Source organism: Eubalaena glacialis, chromosome 2, assembly GCF_028564815.1.
Source record: "Eubalaena glacialis isolate mEubGla1 chromosome 2, mEubGla1.1.hap2.+ XY, whole genome shotgun sequence".
Lineage (NCBI taxonomy): Eukaryota > Metazoa > Chordata > Mammalia > Artiodactyla > Balaenidae > Eubalaena > Eubalaena glacialis.
Window position 1 is genome coordinate 66,278,592 of NC_083717.1, and position 17,557 is coordinate 66,296,148.

Below are 17,557 nucleotides of genomic sequence, written 5' to 3' on the forward strand. Positions count from 1 at the left end.
CCCCTAGAGGGGGTTGTGATATTTTTCTCTTGGCACAGAGGTTTGCTGGCAGGTACCCCTGCCCGTAGCTCCTTCCTCCCTGCTCCCAGCCCGGTGCTGGTGGCCATGTGATGCCTGCCGTTCCTGGTTACCCATCACACCACCAGCCAGGGTCCTCCTCTGTAGGCAGCTCTCCCCTTCCAGCACCGCTCCGTCCCCGGGCCTGCTGGCGGGTGCTTCTCCTGCCTCGCCTGTTGGCCCACCTTCCCTCTTCCCAGGCCCGAAATTCCAAACTCTTCTCGTCCTCACTTGCTTTGTAGTTGAAGGGAGAACTCGTTAAGTCTCTTCCAGGCCTAAAAAACTTGGGTTTCCTTCATGTTGCCTGCTGCTGGGGGACCTTGGGCACGTTGCCCATTGTCTTGGGGCCCCTCCTTTCCCGTCATTACAAAGGGGGGGAGTCTCCCTGTCCTCTATACCTTTTCCTGTCTTAAGAGGGGAAAGGCTTCATGACATTGCATTTTCTGTTTCTTTATAACCCTGGCGTTTCTCTAAAGTTGTAGGAGGCCATGCTGTAGTTGTAGGGTGTTCACACAAAATGCCCCATTGCCCTCGTACACTTAGGAGGCCTGTTGGCACCCCGGCGATCCCCGTCCCCATCAGTCTCCCCACTCCTGTCGGGTTCAGCATATGAAGTATTGCGCTTGGCCCCAGTTTGTCGGCTCATATCCATCTTTCGAGACCCAGAGCAGATTCAGCTTATCCATTCTTTGAGCAAATATGTGTGGCAGGCACAGATGGGCGGTGGAGGACACAGGCGTGACCCCCACCCTCATGAGGCATACGGTCTCATAGGCCAGAGGCAGATGGCCCGTGCTGGGTTAATTATCTAACAGCAGCTACAGAAGAGAATTGTCGTGCTCCCGGGGTCGCTCCCAGGGGAACCGAGTCTGGGGAGTTGGGAGGGCGTCCCTGGGGAACCTCCGATGGAGCTGAGACCTGCAGGACACACACGACCCCTCAGCTGACCTTCTGAGTCACTTAGCTATGTCAATTTGTGCATGAAATGTTCAAACTAACTCTTCTTCTTGCTTGCAGAATAACTCGGTGTCGCCCTCGGAAAGCCTACGGGCCAGTGAGAAGCACCGGGGCTCCGCGGACTACAGCATGGAAGCCAAGAAGCGGAAAGCGGAGGAGAAGGACAGTTTGAGCCGATACGTACGTCTGAGAGCGCGGCGGGTTCCGCCGGGGTTTGGATTGGGTGGGCTGGGGTGGGGGAGACCCCACGGGGCCTCAGTTGTGGGAGAGTCAGGAAGACGTGGGGGCAGGAGACGCTGCCCCACCGAGGAGGGTAGGTGGCCCGCACAGGGGAAGCGTCCACAGACCGATGTCCTGTGAGCCTGCGGACCACGGCCAGGAGGCAGTGGACAGGGACGTCATCCCGGCCTCCGCGGGGCCTGGGGAGAGCTAGGGGCACCTCCCCCGATGGGCCAACAACCCCCTGCTGCCATCACGGCCCCCTCAGAACCTCCGGTCTGCTCTGGGGGCCGTCCCTGGCATCCCCACACTTTGACCCTACAGGTGGTCAGGGTGTCTGCTCTGTGCCAGGCCGAGCAAGGCTGAGAGCTGGGGCAGAGGGCAGGGGGCGATGCGGTGTGGGACCCGGTGCCCTTGGGCCCGGCCCTCCGTGTTCAGCCACTTGGCTGTTCTGGGGCTTTGGACACATTGCACAGCCAAAGCCTCAGCTGCGTTTCTGGGAGACAAGGCTAATCACCCCTCCCACACAGTGATGGGAATGATGGAACGAGACCAGCACACTCACTTGCAAATGGTGGTGGATATCAGGCCAGCTGGAGAGAGGTGTCTGGCTCCAGAGCGACACGTTAAAGCAGGCTTAGAAATATTCTAACTGGGCAGGTGTTGGTGAGGCTGCCTGTGGGCGTGGGAGCAGAGTGACCCTGGGGCTGGGGTCTGGGCTAGCAAACAGCAAGGAGAAGAGGTCAGCTTTGGTGGGACTGAGTGGGGAGAGCGTGGACTTTGGGGTTTGGCAGGGGTTCAGATCCTGGCTGGTGGAAACAGGGGCGTGGTTTGGGCTCAGTCTGGGGTGGGCGTGGCCTCTCACTGGCTTCCCTCTCCATGCAGGACAGTGACGGGGACAAGAGTGACGATCTGGTGGTGGACGTTTCCAATGAGGTAAGGGCCGGCCCAGATCGCAGGGCGGCTGTCCCTGTGCGGGGTGGTTGGCGATTGCTCCTGTCCTGGGTGGGAGCTGTCGTGTCTCGGCTGTTGCACCGTTACCAGCAGCCCCAGCTGGGTGACGAGGCCTTTGGGGTTGGGGCATCCAGCTGGTCAGGAGGAGGAGGGCAGGGCTTGGCTGCCTGGTGGCTGGGCATTCGTGCACGCTGCTGGGTTCCTAGGATGGGTCTCTGGAGAGAGGCCCCTGAAGATCCCAGGGGAGGGCTGGCTCCCAGTCCCCATGGTCCTCCAGGTCAGCTCTGTTCTCCCCACCACCCCTGGGATCTTGGGGTTGTGAGCCCCCGGGTCAGCCTTAACGAGGGAGGGGGAGCTGGAAAGGCTCTACCCAGGGTCGAGGCCCAGCTGCCCAGCTTGGAGTCCTGAACTTGTATTTGATCTTGGGCAGCTCACCCCCACCCACCCAGGCCTCAGTCTCCCCATCTGTGGGATGAAGGGGTCAGACTAGGTCATTAAAAACTCGTTGTCCCCGCTTGGGACCAGGCTCTTTTCCCATGCCCCGTGCCCACTCCCTTCCCGTCCCCAGAGCAGAGAAGACTCCAGGCTCGTCACTGCTCAGCACATCCCCACATCGCTTGTGTTTTTAGGACCCAGCGACGCCCCGGGTCAGCCCCGCACACTCCCCTCCTGAAAACGGGCTGGACAAGGCCCGTGGCCTGAAGAAGGACGCCCCCACCAGCCCCGCCTCGGTGGCCTCCTCCAGCAGCACGCCCTCCTCCAAGACCAAAGACCTTGGTCATGTATGTGGGGTCTGCCCCTGGCGCCGCAGAGGCTAGGAGAGGGTGGGGAACGTGGGGGCAGAGGGAAAAGGTTCTGGAAAAGGGCCTGGATCTGGAGTGGTGCTAAGTGGAAGGCAGAGGCCTGGAGTAGAAAGCACACAGATTGGGGCTTGGCCTGGGTTCGAATCCTGGCTTTACCACTTACAGGCTGAGCCCTGTGCTTATTATTAGTTAACGTTTCTAAGCCTTGGTTGCTGCATCTATTAAATGGGAACAATTACCACAGTCCCTGCCAAACAAGATTGGGCAAGAATTGAGGAGCTGTGGGGCAGAAGATTCAGAGCTGGGTCCAGCACTGGGCTTCATGTGGTGCCCAGCTCTTGGGAGGAAGGAATCTTCATGGCTTCCCTTGGTCTCTGCATCTACCCTCTTCAGAATGACAAATCCTCCACCCCTGGGCTCAAGTCCAACACACCAACCCCAAGGAACGATGCCCCAACTCCGGGCACCAGCACGACCCCGGGACTCCGGTCGATGCCGGGCAAACCTCCAGGCATGGACCAGATAGGTATAATGGGTAGGCACGATGGGGCTGGGCTGACCATGTTTGAGGGGAGGGGGTCTGCCCCAGGCCAGGGCTGGAACCTCACAGATGGGGTCCAGGGAGGGGGGTCAGAGTCAGGGCTCTCCCAGGACCCGTCTCTGGGGGACTTGGTCAGGTTTGAGAAGGAGGTGAGTGCCTGGTGCTTCAACACCGATGTCAGGGCTTACTGGAGCCACTGTGCACTAAGTGTGTGGAAGGAGCTTCAGACCGGTCAGGACACCAATGATCTGTCTGCCTCTGTTGTTAGTTCCGTGAGGCTCTGAACAACCCCCTCCTCTGGGCCTCCGAGTCCTGCTCTATAAAAAGCGGTGGGCACATCTCTCAGCTCGAACCTTCTTAGGCTGTGAGGATGGGGTTCTCTGGTCGGTGGGTTCAGTCCAGGAGGACTGCCTGGAGTAGGCAGCTTTAGAACTCAGGAAGGATTGCTGCTGGGCGGGGAGGCAGTCTGGTGGCCTGAGCTTTGCCCCTGATGGAGGCGTGGGGGGCCCACTCCCCTTGGTGGCCTCTCCTGGCTGACGCCCGCCTCCTTGCAGCCTCGGCCCTGCGCACGCCCATCTCCATCACCAGCTCCTACGCTGCGCCCTTTGCCATGATGAGCCACCATGAGATGAACGGCTCCCTCACCAGCCCCAGCGCCTACGCCGGCCTCCACAACATCCCACCCCAGATGAGCGCGGCTGCCGCCGCCGCTGCCGCCGCCTATGGCCGATCGCCAATGGTGAGCTTTGGAGCTGTACGTAGACCTTTTGGCTCCTTTTTTGGGGGGACTGGGTAAGGAGCGGGGGAGTTGGAGGGGGTGAGGGTGGCCCTTCCTGCACACCAAAGGGGACCTTCCGGGCCCAGCGACCAGGAAGCTGCCTTTGGGGCAGTGTTCATTAGGAGTAAGAGTGGAACACACTTCGGGGTCAGCAGACCTGGGTCCCACCCCGCCTGCCCGTCAGTCGCCATGTGACCTCACACAACACAGCCTCCCTGGGCTGCCCCTTTTCATCTGGGAAGCGGGGCTGACACCTCTCTTTCTGGGCTCTGTGGGGGTGGGAATCCCACGGTGAGTCGGGCGATTTCCACGAGGCAGGGACTTGGCAAACGGGGCAGCCCGTTATCAAGATTTGTCTGCCGTTTATTGAGAGCAGTTCAGACTGGAGAGGGGGGTCCTCTTCCAGGAGACAGTTTCTCTCTTGATCTCCTGAACCCAGGTTGGCCTCCTCTCCCCATGACAAGCCTGCTGGGACACCAGGGGAGGGAACAAAGTGAGGAGGGGCCCGCTTGGCCTTGCAGAGCAGGGAGAATGAGCTGGGAGTGGGAGTGGAAGATAACCGGTTCAGAGTTCGGGGTCTGGACCATCATCCTGTTCCTGCCATTGTCCTGGACAAGGCACTTGGCCCTCCTGGGCCCGTGCTCTCTCTGGAACAAGGGGCTGTGCTCTGCCCAGCTGTCTCGGGTTCTGAAGAGGCAGCGCCGTGCGGGTGGGACAGGAGGTGGTGGAGGAGGAAGCCGGTGGGGGGATGTATAGTGGGGGGACGTATGGCGGCACCCCTCACTAAGGGCTGGCCTGGCCTTGCCTTGCAGGTTGGGTTTGACCCTCACCCCCCGATGCGGGCCACAGGCCTGCCCTCCAGCCTCGCCTCCATTCCTGGTGGAAAACCGTAAGCTTTGGCTATTTTCTGCTTCCTGGGGAGGGCAGGGGAGAGCACACCACCCACCCACCCATCCCCTGCCCTGGTGGACCTCCCCTGAGGAAAGGTGTCTGCCCCTCTTGGGGTACCCATAGGCCAGGTTGCAGCCCCAGCAAAGCTGCCTGGCCTCACTCCTGAACGGCCCCCAGGCTCCCTCTGAAAGGGGAACGAGACAGGGCTGGGGTTGAGGTTGTGGTCCCTGGGCTCTGAGAGGGAAGGAACACTTCGGACACTGCGGTCTCCCAACCAAATGCCATGGAGCTGCCCTGGCCTCGGGGGCTCCTGCGGGTTCTGCCCACAGATGGCACCTAAAACAGCAGGCCGACCACACTGGCTCACCCCTGGCTCTGATGTGCACCCTGTGATTCATTTGGAGGGTCACAAACAGGTTTTCCTCCCTAATGCCACTGGCTCCTAGAGGAGGGGTGGCGTTCAAGCTGGGTCCTTTCTGGAGTCAGCGTGTTCAGGATCCTGTAGATGGTGGGGAAGGGTGTTCCACGGCCAGTTTGGGGTCAGCAGCCTGGTTTGGAGCAAGGATCTGTAAGCGGGGGCAGAAGCCAAGGTTGGACTCTGCAGCAGTTTCCGGCCTGGTGCAGCCAGGCCAAGGAGGTTGGGGTTACCAGCTGCCCTCACATCTGGGGAGAGGGGACACCTGGAGGCAGGGAGGCCAGGCAGGGGCGGGTGCCGGTCAAACTGGGTAGGAGCTGTGCAAACTGTTAGAGGGCTGGAGATGGCAGAAGTGTGGTTCTCCCCTCCCAGAGCCTACTCTTTCCACGTGAGTGCTGACGGGCAGATGCAGCCCGTGCCCTTCCCCCACGATGCCCTGGCAGGCCCCGGCATCCCCAGGCACGCCCGGCAGATCAACACACTCAGCCACGGGGAGGTGGTGTGTGCGGTGACCATCAGCAACCCCACGCGGCACGTCTACACAGGTGGCAAGGGCTGCGTGAAGATCTGGGACATCAGCCAGCCGGGCAGCAAGAGCCCCATCTCCCAGCTGGACTGCCTGGTGAGGATCCCAGGGCTGCGGGCATCCCTTCCACCTGGTCTAGGAGAGCGGGGCAGCCTGGGTCAGGGGGAGAGCCCCATCCCCCCGGCCAGGTGCAGCCCTGTATTGGCTGGGCGACTTTGGGCAAGCTGGCAAACCTCCCTGAGCCCCACTTTCATCGTCTGTAAGGGGAGATGATGCTGACCTCCAGGAGTTTGTGAAGAAGGGAGTGAAAGTTTGAAAGGGGGGTGAGTAAGGAGCGGGGTCGGACTGGCCACTGCCTTCAGTAAGGGCAGGAAGTGAGCAGAAGCGGCCAGGGTGCTCAGTGCTGTTGACTCTCCTGGTCCCCACCAGGGGAGGTGGGTAGTGCTGAACACTGCCCCTTCCCCCTCCAGAACAGGGACAACTACATCCGCTCCTGCAAGCTGCTCCCCGACGGGCGCACGCTGATCGTGGGCGGCGAGGCCAGCACGCTCACCATCTGGGACCTGGCTTCACCCACGCCCCGCATCAAGGCCGAGCTGACATCCTCGGCTCCGGCCTGCTACGCCCTGGCCATCAGCCCCGACGCCAAAGTCTGCTTCTCCTGCTGTAGCGACGGGAACATTGCCGTGTGGGACCTGCACAACCAGACGCTGGTCAGGTTAGGCACGGGAGGGAGCGGGGGTCCTCGTCCTCGGGAAGGCCTCGCTGGCCGTGCCTGGTATCTTTGCTGCGACTGGCCTGTCCGAGGTGCTGTGGGCCGGCCAGAACAGCGCGGGCGAGGGCACCCAGGTGAGAAAACAGCTTGTGCCAGATGCCCGGCATAGGTAGAGGATGGAGGGCTCCTTGGCCCAGGAGCTTGCACAAGGCTCTGGGGAGAAGGGGAGCTGGAGCAGGCCTGGGAGTGTGGGACTCGGATGAGTGGAGACGCACAGACAGGGCAGGAGAAGGAGAGGCGTTGAGACCAGAGTAGAGGAGCAGTACCTCTTGGTGGTTAAGTGTGGGGCCTCGGGAGCAAAGCTGCAGGGTTTCAGTCTTGCCGCCGTGTGACCTTGTGCAAGTCACTTAACCTCCGTGCCTCGGTTCCCCCTGCATGCAACGGGCAGAGTGAAGCCCCTTCCTTAGAGTCGAACCCCAGCGCCGGGCCCAGCATCGGCCCTCAGTGCAGTGTGGCCGTCTGCGTTAGTCATAGCACCATGCAGCTGGTTTATGGCCTCAGCCACGTGGTTCATGCGGGGTGACGAGGATGGATCAAGAATGCAGATTGAGGAGGCATGGGGTGTCGGGCTGAGGGGGGTTCCCCTGTTACGTACCTGCTCCCCCAGAACTGCCCCTGCCCAAGACCCTTGAGCAGAGTAGGAGAGGGGCCCAGGCCTGGCTCTGCTGCAAGCTCCCCGGGGGACGATGGACCTCAGTTTCCTGTTCTGCTCGGGCGGAGCTGGCCTGCCCCCTGGGATGGCTGTCCGCTTGGCATCGGTTCTTCCCCGGAGCTCACCGCCATCCCTGCCTGGCCTTCCTAGGCAGTTCCAGGGCCACACGGATGGGGCCAGCTGCATAGACATCTCCCACGACGGCACCAAGCTGTGGACCGGAGGCCTGGACAACACCGTGCGCTCCTGGGACCTGCGGGAGGGCCGGCAGCTGCAGCAGCACGACTTCACCTCCCAGGTGTGCCCCCGAGACCCCCACCTTCCCTCCACTGGAGCAGCGTGGGGCCTTCCCTCCCGAGGTCCCAGTGGCTGGGTCAGGGGACAAAGGAGCTCTCACACCTGGTCGTTGCAAATGGACCTGAGACCAACCTGAGCCATCTGGGAAGGCTTCCTGGAGGAAGTGGCAATGAAACAGAATCGACAAGGCTTTGGAGTTGGACACACTTGACCCAACGGCTTGGATTTGATTCCCAGCTCCTCTACCGTTGAGCACTTTGGCCTTGGTTTTCTCACATGGGATGGGAATAGTCATAGCTACCTCACGGGTCTGGTGTGAGCACCTGAAATGGTCCCTCTAAAAGCCTTAGCTGTAAGCCTGGCTCATAGAAAGCATTCTATAAGTGCCAGGTATTGCTATTTTTTGTTGTTATTTTATTACTCGTTTTAATATTTTAATCTTGCTATTCAATACGTTAGTGTTTTATTTACTCATTTTTCTTAAGGAAAGGCAGAAGTCACTGAGGCAGAGAGAATAACTGTGAAAGTGAAATATCTGTGCCACCTTTGAGTTTGCTCTGCCACTTTCTAGAGTCAGCAACCTCTCTGGGCCTCAACTTCCTCACCTATCAAATGGGGATGAAACACGAGATCCCATTCCCCTGGGTTATCGGGCTGGGGGTGGGGGGTGGGCTTGGCTTTGCAAATGGCAGGTGGGGAGGTGCTGGGGGAAGGAGTGGTGGGACGCTGAGTCTTCAGGGTCCCAGAGCAGGGCCTTCGAGGAACCCCCACCCCTGTGGCTCTGGAGGATGCTGATCTCTTTATGCCCCTCCCCCGCAGATCTTCTCGCTGGGTTACTGCCCCACCGGGGAGTGGCTGGCCGTGGGCATGGAGAGCAGCAACGTGGAGGTGCTGCACCACACCAAGCCCGACAAGTACCAGCTGCACCTGCACGAGAGCTGCGTGCTGTCCCTCAAATTCGCCTACTGCGGTGAGCCTGGGGGAGTGGGAGCCCCGGGAGGCCTGGCCTGCCCTCTGTGCATAGATGCGGCCCAAAGCTTAGAGAAGGGCCAGAGCCCCAAAGTGAGCACGGTCCCAGAACCAGGCCCCCTGACCCTGACCAGTACCCCCCATCTGGCATCCCCCCCTGCATCCTTGGATGCAGATACTGCCACAGGGTACCAAGCACTTGTGAGACCAGGCCAGAGCCAGACCTTGCTGGCTTGGGGCAGAGGAACGGTACTCACAGCCATGCCAGCAGTGCTTCCAGGTGGTTCAGACCCTAGGCTTTGGTGGCCATAGCCCTGGATTGGAATATCTGCCGGCCCACTTTTTTTTTTTTAATGTAAATTTATTTTACTTTTTTAAAAATTTAGTTATTTCTTTTTGGCTGCGTTGGGTCTCCGTTGCTGTGCGCAGGCTTTCTCTAGTTGCAGCGAGTGGGGGCTACTTTTTGTTGCGGTGGGCGGGCTTCTCACTGCAGTGGCTTCTCTTGTTGCAGAGCACGGGCTCTAGGCGCGCGGGCTTCAGTAGTTGTGGCATGCGGACTCAGTAGTTGTGGCTGTGCGGCTCTGATGCATCCCGTCCTCTCTAAACCCCGACGGGTCTTTCTGTGGACCAGGAATTGCAGGCACCCCACGTGGCTTTGGGAGCCCTGGGGCATTAACGCAGGCAGAGCCCTGGCAGCGCACCTGCAGAGATCCGCCGCCTTCAGCTGGGTCTCCAGCCACTCAGAGCTTTGTCATTCCTAGTACTTCCTGCCGTCTTCCAGTAGTAGAATCGAGATGGATCAGTCGACCTTAGTGGCTTTAAAAAGAATCTTTTGGGCAGTGTAATCCCTGTGATTAACTGCAGATCCTCCCTTTCTCAGTCCCAGCCTGCCCACCCCTCCCCTTGATTGCAGAGAAAGGCATTCTCTGGGTGTCGATGTTTGTGTTACTGTGTCTCGGTTACAAAATGCCTCTCACAAGTGAAGAGTTGGCCCAGCACTGGTTAGCGGTTCACACTGTGTTTCCATGGCAGCCGGCCATGCATGGGGCGGGTCTCACTTTAGAGGGCAGCAGCCCACAACCTGATGTTTCCTTTGCCTCCCGCCTGCAGGCAAGTGGTTTGTGAGCACTGGGAAAGATAACCTTCTCAACGCCTGGAGGACACCGTATGGAGCCAGCATATTCCAGGTACCACCCTCCATCCGAGCACCCCTCCTGATTCTGCCCAGAGTCAGGGCCTGTCCGCAGCGATGGGGGCAGGGGTGGGGGAGGTAAAGCAGAACTTGCCCCGGCCTCTTCCAGCCCCTATCTGCCAGGGGTCCAGGATGGGTTCTCCAGAGGCAAGGGCTTGGACTTGGGCACGTCAGTGGGCTTCACACTCTGCTGCTAATGGCATCTGACCCCTCAGGGTGAGGGCTTTTAAGCAGGGGCTCTTGTAGGGTTTCTAGAGCAAGGAGAAGTGAAAACATGCTCTTGGCTTTGGCCTGCACGCTGAGCCCTCGCAGGAGGTGTGCTGGGCATTTGAGCAGACTGGGCAGCTTTTTATCTGAGCAGTGTTGTCTGATATTCAAGTAAGTTCGTATTTCATCTCAGCACTTCCAAGTAGGGAGAGAGGTGGGGCAGGAGAAGGATCCAGAAGGAAATGGGAGAGAAGGAAGAGGCTTTCTGTGAGTTTTCAAGACCTGGGGCCTGATGCTGCACCCTCTTGCTTGGTCACTCACACGCTCCCACACACACAGACGCGCACACATACAGGGACATGCCACACACACACACACACACAGTCACACTTTCGCTCTCAGAGCCAACAAGCCACTCTCTGGATTCAGGCTAGAAGTCTGGCATCTAGTGTGTCATACCCGTAACTTTCAAGTCTCCAGTTACACTGGATGCTTCAAAACTCAGGTGCAAATCCTTTTTCTTAGCTCACCAGGCTGAGAGTCTGGCCTGTTGACACCTGCTCCCAGCTCAGAAAAGCTTCTTCCTGTTTGTAAACTCAGGATCAAAGCTCACGCTCAAGTGTTCTGTTTTGCTTCTCAGAGCTGGCTGTAAAGATCACGTTGGGCCCTGTTAACGAGCTTTTCCTTGTGGGGCAGCAGGTGGAAGGGGCCCCTCTAATGGGAAGGGCTGTGTTTGAAGGCCTTGCAGTGTGGGCTCCAGGGCGGGCAGAGGGCGGTTGAATTCGGAGAGCACTGAAAGGGCGTCCAGTACCCACAAAGTGAATTTCTGTCCTTTCTCTCGCCTCCCTCTCTTTCCTCTCCTCCTCCAGTCTAAGGAATCCTCGTCTGTCTTGAGTTGTGACATTTCGGCGGATGACAAATATATTGTAACAGGCTCTGGTGACAAGAAGGCCACGGTTTATGAGGTCATCTACTAAACAAGGACTGTAACAGGGCTGTCAAACTCTGGGAGAAACAGACACAGCTGTGGCAGGGAGACCCCGGCGAGGGGCTCCGTGCACGTGGAGGATGGGCGGCGAGCGGGCCAGCGCTGTGCTCCCGCGGCTGAGAAGGTGCCCCCATCACAGTCGGGACTCCCAGGCGTGGATTGATGGGACTCACGGACTCTGATGGATTTCTCCCCTCCTCCTCCCCGTAACGATCCTGGCAGATGCTACACATAGATTGATTCGGAGGCTCGTGGCTCCGGCTCCCCACAGACACCCTCATGAATCTTTCCTTCCCCTTTTGTTTTTGATGTGTTCCCCTGCCCTGGCTCGGGGACACTGGAGCGTGGACCACATGTTTGTGCCAGGGGAGGGGGGGTTTCACGCCCCTGACTGTGCAGCGCACAAGGTTTGTGAAAAGTGTAAATAACAGACTCCTATCTCGGACTGGTCAGCGGGGGGAGGAGGCCCCTTCCCACCGGCAGCGCCAGCCGTGTATTTCGCCTGCTGTATTTGTAATCCACTCGTGGTGGTGGCTTTTTTCTTTTTTTTTTTTTAAAAAAAAAACAACAAAAGTTCCCATCTGGGAAGGGGAGGCAGGGAGCGGGGTGCAGAATGGAGAGGGAGTAGAATGGGGAGAAAACTCCTGGGGTGGAGGAGAGGCACTATGGCTGGCAGCCAGGTTGGCTCTCAGGTACCCCCCTGGACAAGTGTATCTCCATGTGGACCTGGGAATCATTTGAGACGTGTCAGGACCAAGCTCCAGACAGACTGACGGACTGACAGAGCTTGAGATGGGTGCCAGCCCGGGCTGACTGCAGCAGCAATGGTGGGTTTTTCTGTAGTCTCCTGAGCTCCATGCTCCCCTTTCAGGTGTCTGACCTCCTGTCTCTCTCTCTCTCTCCCTCTCCCTCTCTCCTCTCTCTCTCTCTCTCTCTCTCTCTCTCTCCTTCTCCCTCCCTCCCCCTCCTCCCTCCCACCCTGACCTCGACCTCCGACCTCCGTCTCTCTTTGGTGCACACTTGGTTATCATGATGAGAAATGGAAGCTCGAAGCCACTCTGTCTCCAGCCCTTCTTAATCTTCGGACACAACCTAAAAAGGACATAAAGTTAGAGGAAAGCATAGCAACTCAGCTCAGGGAGCTACCAGAGGAAAAATAGTAACTGATGTGGGTGCTTTTTTTTTTTTTTTTTTTAATTTGAATAAAAGGAATTAGAAGTGATGTCCTTTCATAAAATGCCTTCTCTCCCCTTTCCTGCCTCTGACCTCCTCCTCTCTCCTTAGAGGGAAAGTGTGTATTTAACCTGCAGAGCTGTGAGTCTGAGGTTTATCTCCCCGCTGCCTGGGGAGAGGGGACTTGGGGTTGGGCTGGGGGCACACTGGGCTGACTTCTTGTAGCTTCCCGTCTCTCTTAGGAGCCCAGACAGCTTACAGGTAGAATATCGTCTCCTGCAGGTGCCGCTTTTTGGTACCAAAACGTTCTGAGGTATTAGGATTTTGGTGGGTTTTTGGTCTTTTGGGTTTTTTTTTTTTTTCTTTTGGTCTTATTTTTTCTTCTTCTAAGGAAAAGCTAAAGGCCGTCGTGAGTCCTGGTGGTGGGCTCTCCATGGATGTAGCATATGGAAGATAATTTTTATACTGCATTTTTATGGATTATTTTATAATGCGTGATTCTGTCTGGTGAGAAGGAGGGAGGGGCTCTGGTGAACCACCCCCCTACCCCACTCTTGTTCCTGGGTGAGCCCCTCCCCCGACCTGGCATGGCTGTAGAGACGGGCAAGGCGCCCTTCCCTTTCTAAGACTGGGGAGGCGTATCCAGAGTCTGTCTCTCTCTCTCTCTCTCTCCCCCCCCCCCCACCTCCCTCTCTCCCTCCTCTCTCTCTGGGTCTCAGATGCTCAGCTGCCACCTCTTGTTAAGGCTCTCCCCACAAGGGAGGGCGAGGGTGGAAGACAAGTTGATTCCTGAAGAAAAGAAAAAATGAAAAGTCATTGTAATGAGCTGTTTTTATATTTTTAAAAGTTACTATTTAAAGGTTGGTTTGATTGTTGCGTTTTAATTGCCTCCCCCCCTCCCCACCCCACTCCCCCCAAGAAGAGAGCAGGGCGCTGTCACCCCCATGTCCTGGATCCTGGGCAGCTTCTTTTGTCATCCATAAACGTGAGCTCTTCTCTTTTCAAAGCACTGCCATGCTGCCCCCGCCCGTAAAAAGTGATCGCTGCAGGACAGTTAAGGGGAGTGCTTAACTTCCCCTGAGGGGAAGCCCACAGGTAACACCAAAGTCCTATACAGCTGTCACTGCAAAACTTTTTGGGGAAAAAATGAAGTGTGATGAACTTCCAGTGAAATTGCGAAGTGTCTGTGACGTCACTTCAGGACCCTGAAAACCTCCACTGTCTTTTTTAAGCTTAAATTCAGATGTTGTGGGCTGATCCCCCTCTCTAGCTCACTAAGGGTGCATTTCTGAAGGAGGAGGGATTTATTTACAGAAGGGGCAGGATGGGAGATGTAGGTCAGTGCCCTCAGGGAGGCAGGGCTGGCCTGGGATGGTTCCCAGGCTCCTGGCTGTCATGGAGCCATGGGCAAAATCTCTCTAGAACTAGGGACTAACACGGTTTCCAACTCCTTATTTTGTCAGTCATTGTAAATCAGCACAAACAATTGCTTACCGTTATTTCATACAAGAAAGGGAGTTGAACATTTGAAAAAAGGAGTGACGATCAGGATAAAGCAGTCTATTCTAAGCCTAGAAAGGACAGCTGGACTGCACACACGGGTCATTTATCTGGAGCTGGTTGTCCTCTCAGGCTTACAGCGGAGAAGCTTCCAGCAGGTAGCAAGAATGCCCATCTGGGGCTACAGTTTGGCTGACAGCTCTGTCTTGTACTGGTTGCACAAACTTGAGTAAAAGCATCACCCCTTTGAACCACAGTTTCCTTGTTTGTCCAGGTCTGATCGTCACAGCAGAGGGCCAGAGGGGCCAGATGGCAGGCCCTGGCCAGAAAGTTCTGTGTTTGCCCAGTGGGTTGCCCATCGGTGCCGAGATAGGGTTGGAGTTGAGGCTTGCATGCCCCAGCAGGTAGAAGAGGAAAACGTCTCTCATAATGCTCACCTCCAGTCTTGTGCAGCTGGGGGTGAAGGCCAATGTCAGGTTCATTTCTGAGAAGGGGAGGCGACCTACCTCAGAAAGGCCGTCCTACCAAGATTTCCTGGGCACAGTCGAGGATGGAGAGATGACCAGGTTTCAGGCCGAGCGCTAGAAGCTCACAGTCGAGGGTGGGGAGAGACATTTGACCTGTGAAAGTGCGGTTGGGGACACATCCTTGGGCACCGGCTGCTGGTGCCTTGACCCCTTCCTGTCATCACGGCCGCTGTCCTGAAAGGAGCTCACCAAGCCTCTCCACGCTGAGCCTCACGCTGTGCCTGCTTCCTCTCTTCCCCTCTCCCCCACCCACCGCTGCCCTCCCACGCTTCCCACCTCGCAGAACCGCAGCTCCCCCTCCTACTGAAGCCCAAAGCTTCGTCTTACTGCTCTGCAGGTGATTCATCTGCACTCTGAGGTTTGTGAGGCCTCTTGGAGTCTTTGGGGAGAGACCCAAGTATTGTAAACAATCTGACTTCCATCCTTAATCCCCCGAGCTTGCCCACGCCTTCTCCTCCACAGGATGGTAGAAAGCCTTGATATCATTTTTTTAGGCCTTTTCAAAGTCACCCCCTAACTATTGCTGCAAAAATCCAGGCTCATACTAATTGCAGCATTTCACACACCTGTTTGCACAGCTAGACTAGTTTCCCTGGAGGGCAGCGCCCAGGACTTCATAGGCCCAGGGCAGTACTAGTGAATAAAGGATGAGCTTTCACTGGCTTGAGATTATCCCGTTTCTCAGGGCAAGTGGGCTGTCCCAGTGCTTACCACTGAAGCCCAGAGAAGGGACTGGCTTCTGCAGTTCTTCAGTTCCGTTGTGCTGCCTTTGCTCAAAGCAAGGAGATCTGTTGGAAACACATGGAGAGGGCGTGGTCGTCAGAAGCCAGCTTTCACGGTTTTAGGTCACATCAGGTTATGTACAAGGGTCCAGGCCAGACCAAGCAGGGGCAGTGACTCTCCTAAGACCAAGTCACTCTCAAGCCTCTCTCTGAGCCACTGCCATCCCTGTTCCCCACCCCTAGGCAGCCCAGACCCCAGCAGGGGCAGTGACTGTCTTAACTTACAGGGTCTACGGGAAAGAACAGATACAGAGATCTGGATGCTGGAGCTGGAAGTGTTATCGGCAAGACTCTTAAATGTTATGAACTGGCCACGGACTCTCCCGCGATGCTGGAGTGTAAATTTTTTTTTCGAGAACGCAGTGTTTGAGAATGAACTATTTTTAATATAAAGTATAGCAGACAAACCTGATGAACCTTTTTTTATTTACACAGTTAGGCATCATTTGATTCTTTTGTGACAACAATAGAAAATGTACTCTATAAAATATACCGTACTCTATAAAATGTACTGTACTCATCAAGTATTTTTAAACATTACACCAAAACTGGGCCTTTTGTATTTGAAGAGACATCTATCCTGAGACCTTGGTTTGATAGATGGGACAGTTAAGGCCCAGAAAGGGTAAGTAACCCACCATGAGTCACACAGCCTGAGCTGAGACTGTGACTCATACCTCCCCCTCCCCTAAACTCAGTAGCCCACCCTTAGTGAAGGAGCTGCCTGGTGGGCAGGACTGAGTGATACTGTTTGGAGGATTAGTATGCAGGGGATGAGGCCTCCTGCCTCTTCTTCAAGAGGACTGGTGAGGAAATTCCTCATGGAAGGGAGATGGCCCACAGTAGTCATGGAAGTCAAGTCATCCTACCTTGAGAACATTCTAGAACTCACCCACCCATCTTGCCCATGCTTCCATCCGTCCATCCATCACCCACCCACTCACTCATCTACTCATTTCTTCAGCCATCCTTCTCTCCACCCATCCATCCAACCAACATTTCTATAGTGAGAACCTAACGTGTGCCGGGCATGGTTCTGGGTGCTGGGATGCAAAGATCAGTAAGACACAATGCCTGCCCTCCCCACAGAGCTCTCAGCCAGCTGGGAGAAACAGTCACATAAGCTGACAACTGCCACTCCATGAGATATGTGAAGGCACAAACCAGAAGATGTCACTTCACGTAGCTGAGACATTACCCAGGGCGTGGAGTCAGAGCAAGGGGGTCTTGGAAGGAGTGAGCTGAACTGAGGCTGGAAGAATGCAGAGGTACCATGCCCAAGGGAGGTGGGGGGGAGAGTGTTCCAGGCAGAAGGAACAGCATGTACTAAGGCCTGGGGTAAAAGGGCATGTCCTGCCCCATGCCCCTCCCCCGCCCCACCTAGTTCTCCCCTCTGCCTTGTGCTAGCTCCATGCCAGCTTGTTGACGTCCCAGTTCCTGCTGCCTCTCCCTGGCCAGTCTCCTCCCGAGCAGAAGCCAGGCTCAGATTCGGGTCAAGCAGGCTGGTGAAACCCAGGAGGAGGGAGCTGCAGAGGCCAGAGTTCCGGCCTGAGCCAGGAGGGGCAGGGGGACGAGGAGGAAATAAAGGGGGTGAGCTGCAGTTCAAGACGGCCCGTGATGGGCCCCAGGCTCTAGGTCCCCACCTCAATTAACATCCAAAGACTTGGGGTTCTGTGCACTGGATCACTGGACGTGATCTGGGTCCCTTACCTGGCTGATACACTCACGCGGGACCTTTATAAACTGCACATCTGTCCTCGCCACTCCCCTATTCGGAGCCCCTTGGTGGTCCTGGGCAAGCACAGTGTCTGAACTTTTAACTTGTCCCCAGGCCCAGCCATGCATCTCTAGAGTCATGTCTCACCTTTTCTCCTGTTTGACCTTGCACACTAGTCACACATGCCTCCAATGCCCTGAGAAGCCACGCTCTGATTTTAAGTTTCGTATGTGTTTCTCTTCCAGCCAGGAATGCCCTACATCCTTCTTCGAACCCCTGCGCATTCTTTAGGACTCAGTTTCAGTTTCACTTCTTCTAAGAAGCCCTTCCCTGAGCCCCAGCTTCTCTACTCTAAACTGGCTGTGTCTCCTTTGTGCTGTTGGAGCATCCTCTGCCAGCTCTCTGTGGCACATACTATGCATGGTGTATTGTGGCTATTAGTTTAATGATATCATTCTCTCTCCTGATGTCCACCTGGCCCTCCCACCAGGCAGTGAGCTCCGAGAGCAGGGACTGTGTCTCGTATCTCTGGTACTTAATACGCAGTACGTGATCAGGAAATGTTAGTTGAATGAATCAGTGAGTGTGTGATGAAGATAATAGCTATTATTAATAGAGTACTTAGTATGTGTCTGCC

The 17,557-nt window shown here is 56.6% G+C and overlaps 1 protein-coding gene across 4 annotated transcripts in view; it reads left to right on the top strand.

The window, feature by feature from the left end:
* TLE3 (TLE family member 3, transcriptional corepressor) overlaps positions 1 to 13,257 on the top strand; it is a 48,213-nt gene extending 34,956 nt beyond the window's left edge. Inside the window, exons 9-20 of one of the 4 annotated variants that reach the window (XM_061180130.1) lie at positions 1,075 to 1,194; positions 2,119 to 2,169; positions 2,817 to 2,969; positions 3,384 to 3,525; positions 4,086 to 4,285; positions 5,122 to 5,198; positions 5,988 to 6,237; positions 6,612 to 6,859; positions 7,719 to 7,866; positions 8,685 to 8,835; positions 9,945 to 10,021; positions 11,103 to 13,257. In XM_061180130.1, coding sequence (XP_061036113.1) covers positions 1,075 to 1,194; positions 2,119 to 2,169; positions 2,817 to 2,969; positions 3,384 to 3,525; positions 4,086 to 4,285; positions 5,122 to 5,198; positions 5,988 to 6,237; positions 6,612 to 6,859; positions 7,719 to 7,866; positions 8,685 to 8,835; positions 9,945 to 10,021; positions 11,103 to 11,210 — 1,725 coding nt within the window. In that variant the 3' untranslated portion in view covers positions 11,211 to 13,257. The remainder of the gene's footprint in view (positions 1 to 1,074; positions 1,195 to 2,118; positions 2,170 to 2,816; positions 2,970 to 3,383; positions 3,526 to 4,085; positions 4,286 to 5,121; positions 5,199 to 5,987; positions 6,238 to 6,611; positions 6,860 to 7,718; positions 7,867 to 8,684; positions 8,836 to 9,944; positions 10,022 to 11,102) is intronic. The other 3 variants (XM_061180132.1, XM_061180131.1, XM_061180133.1) reach the window with 3 other exon arrangements.
* Positions 13,258 to 17,557: the final 4,300 nt, after the last annotated feature.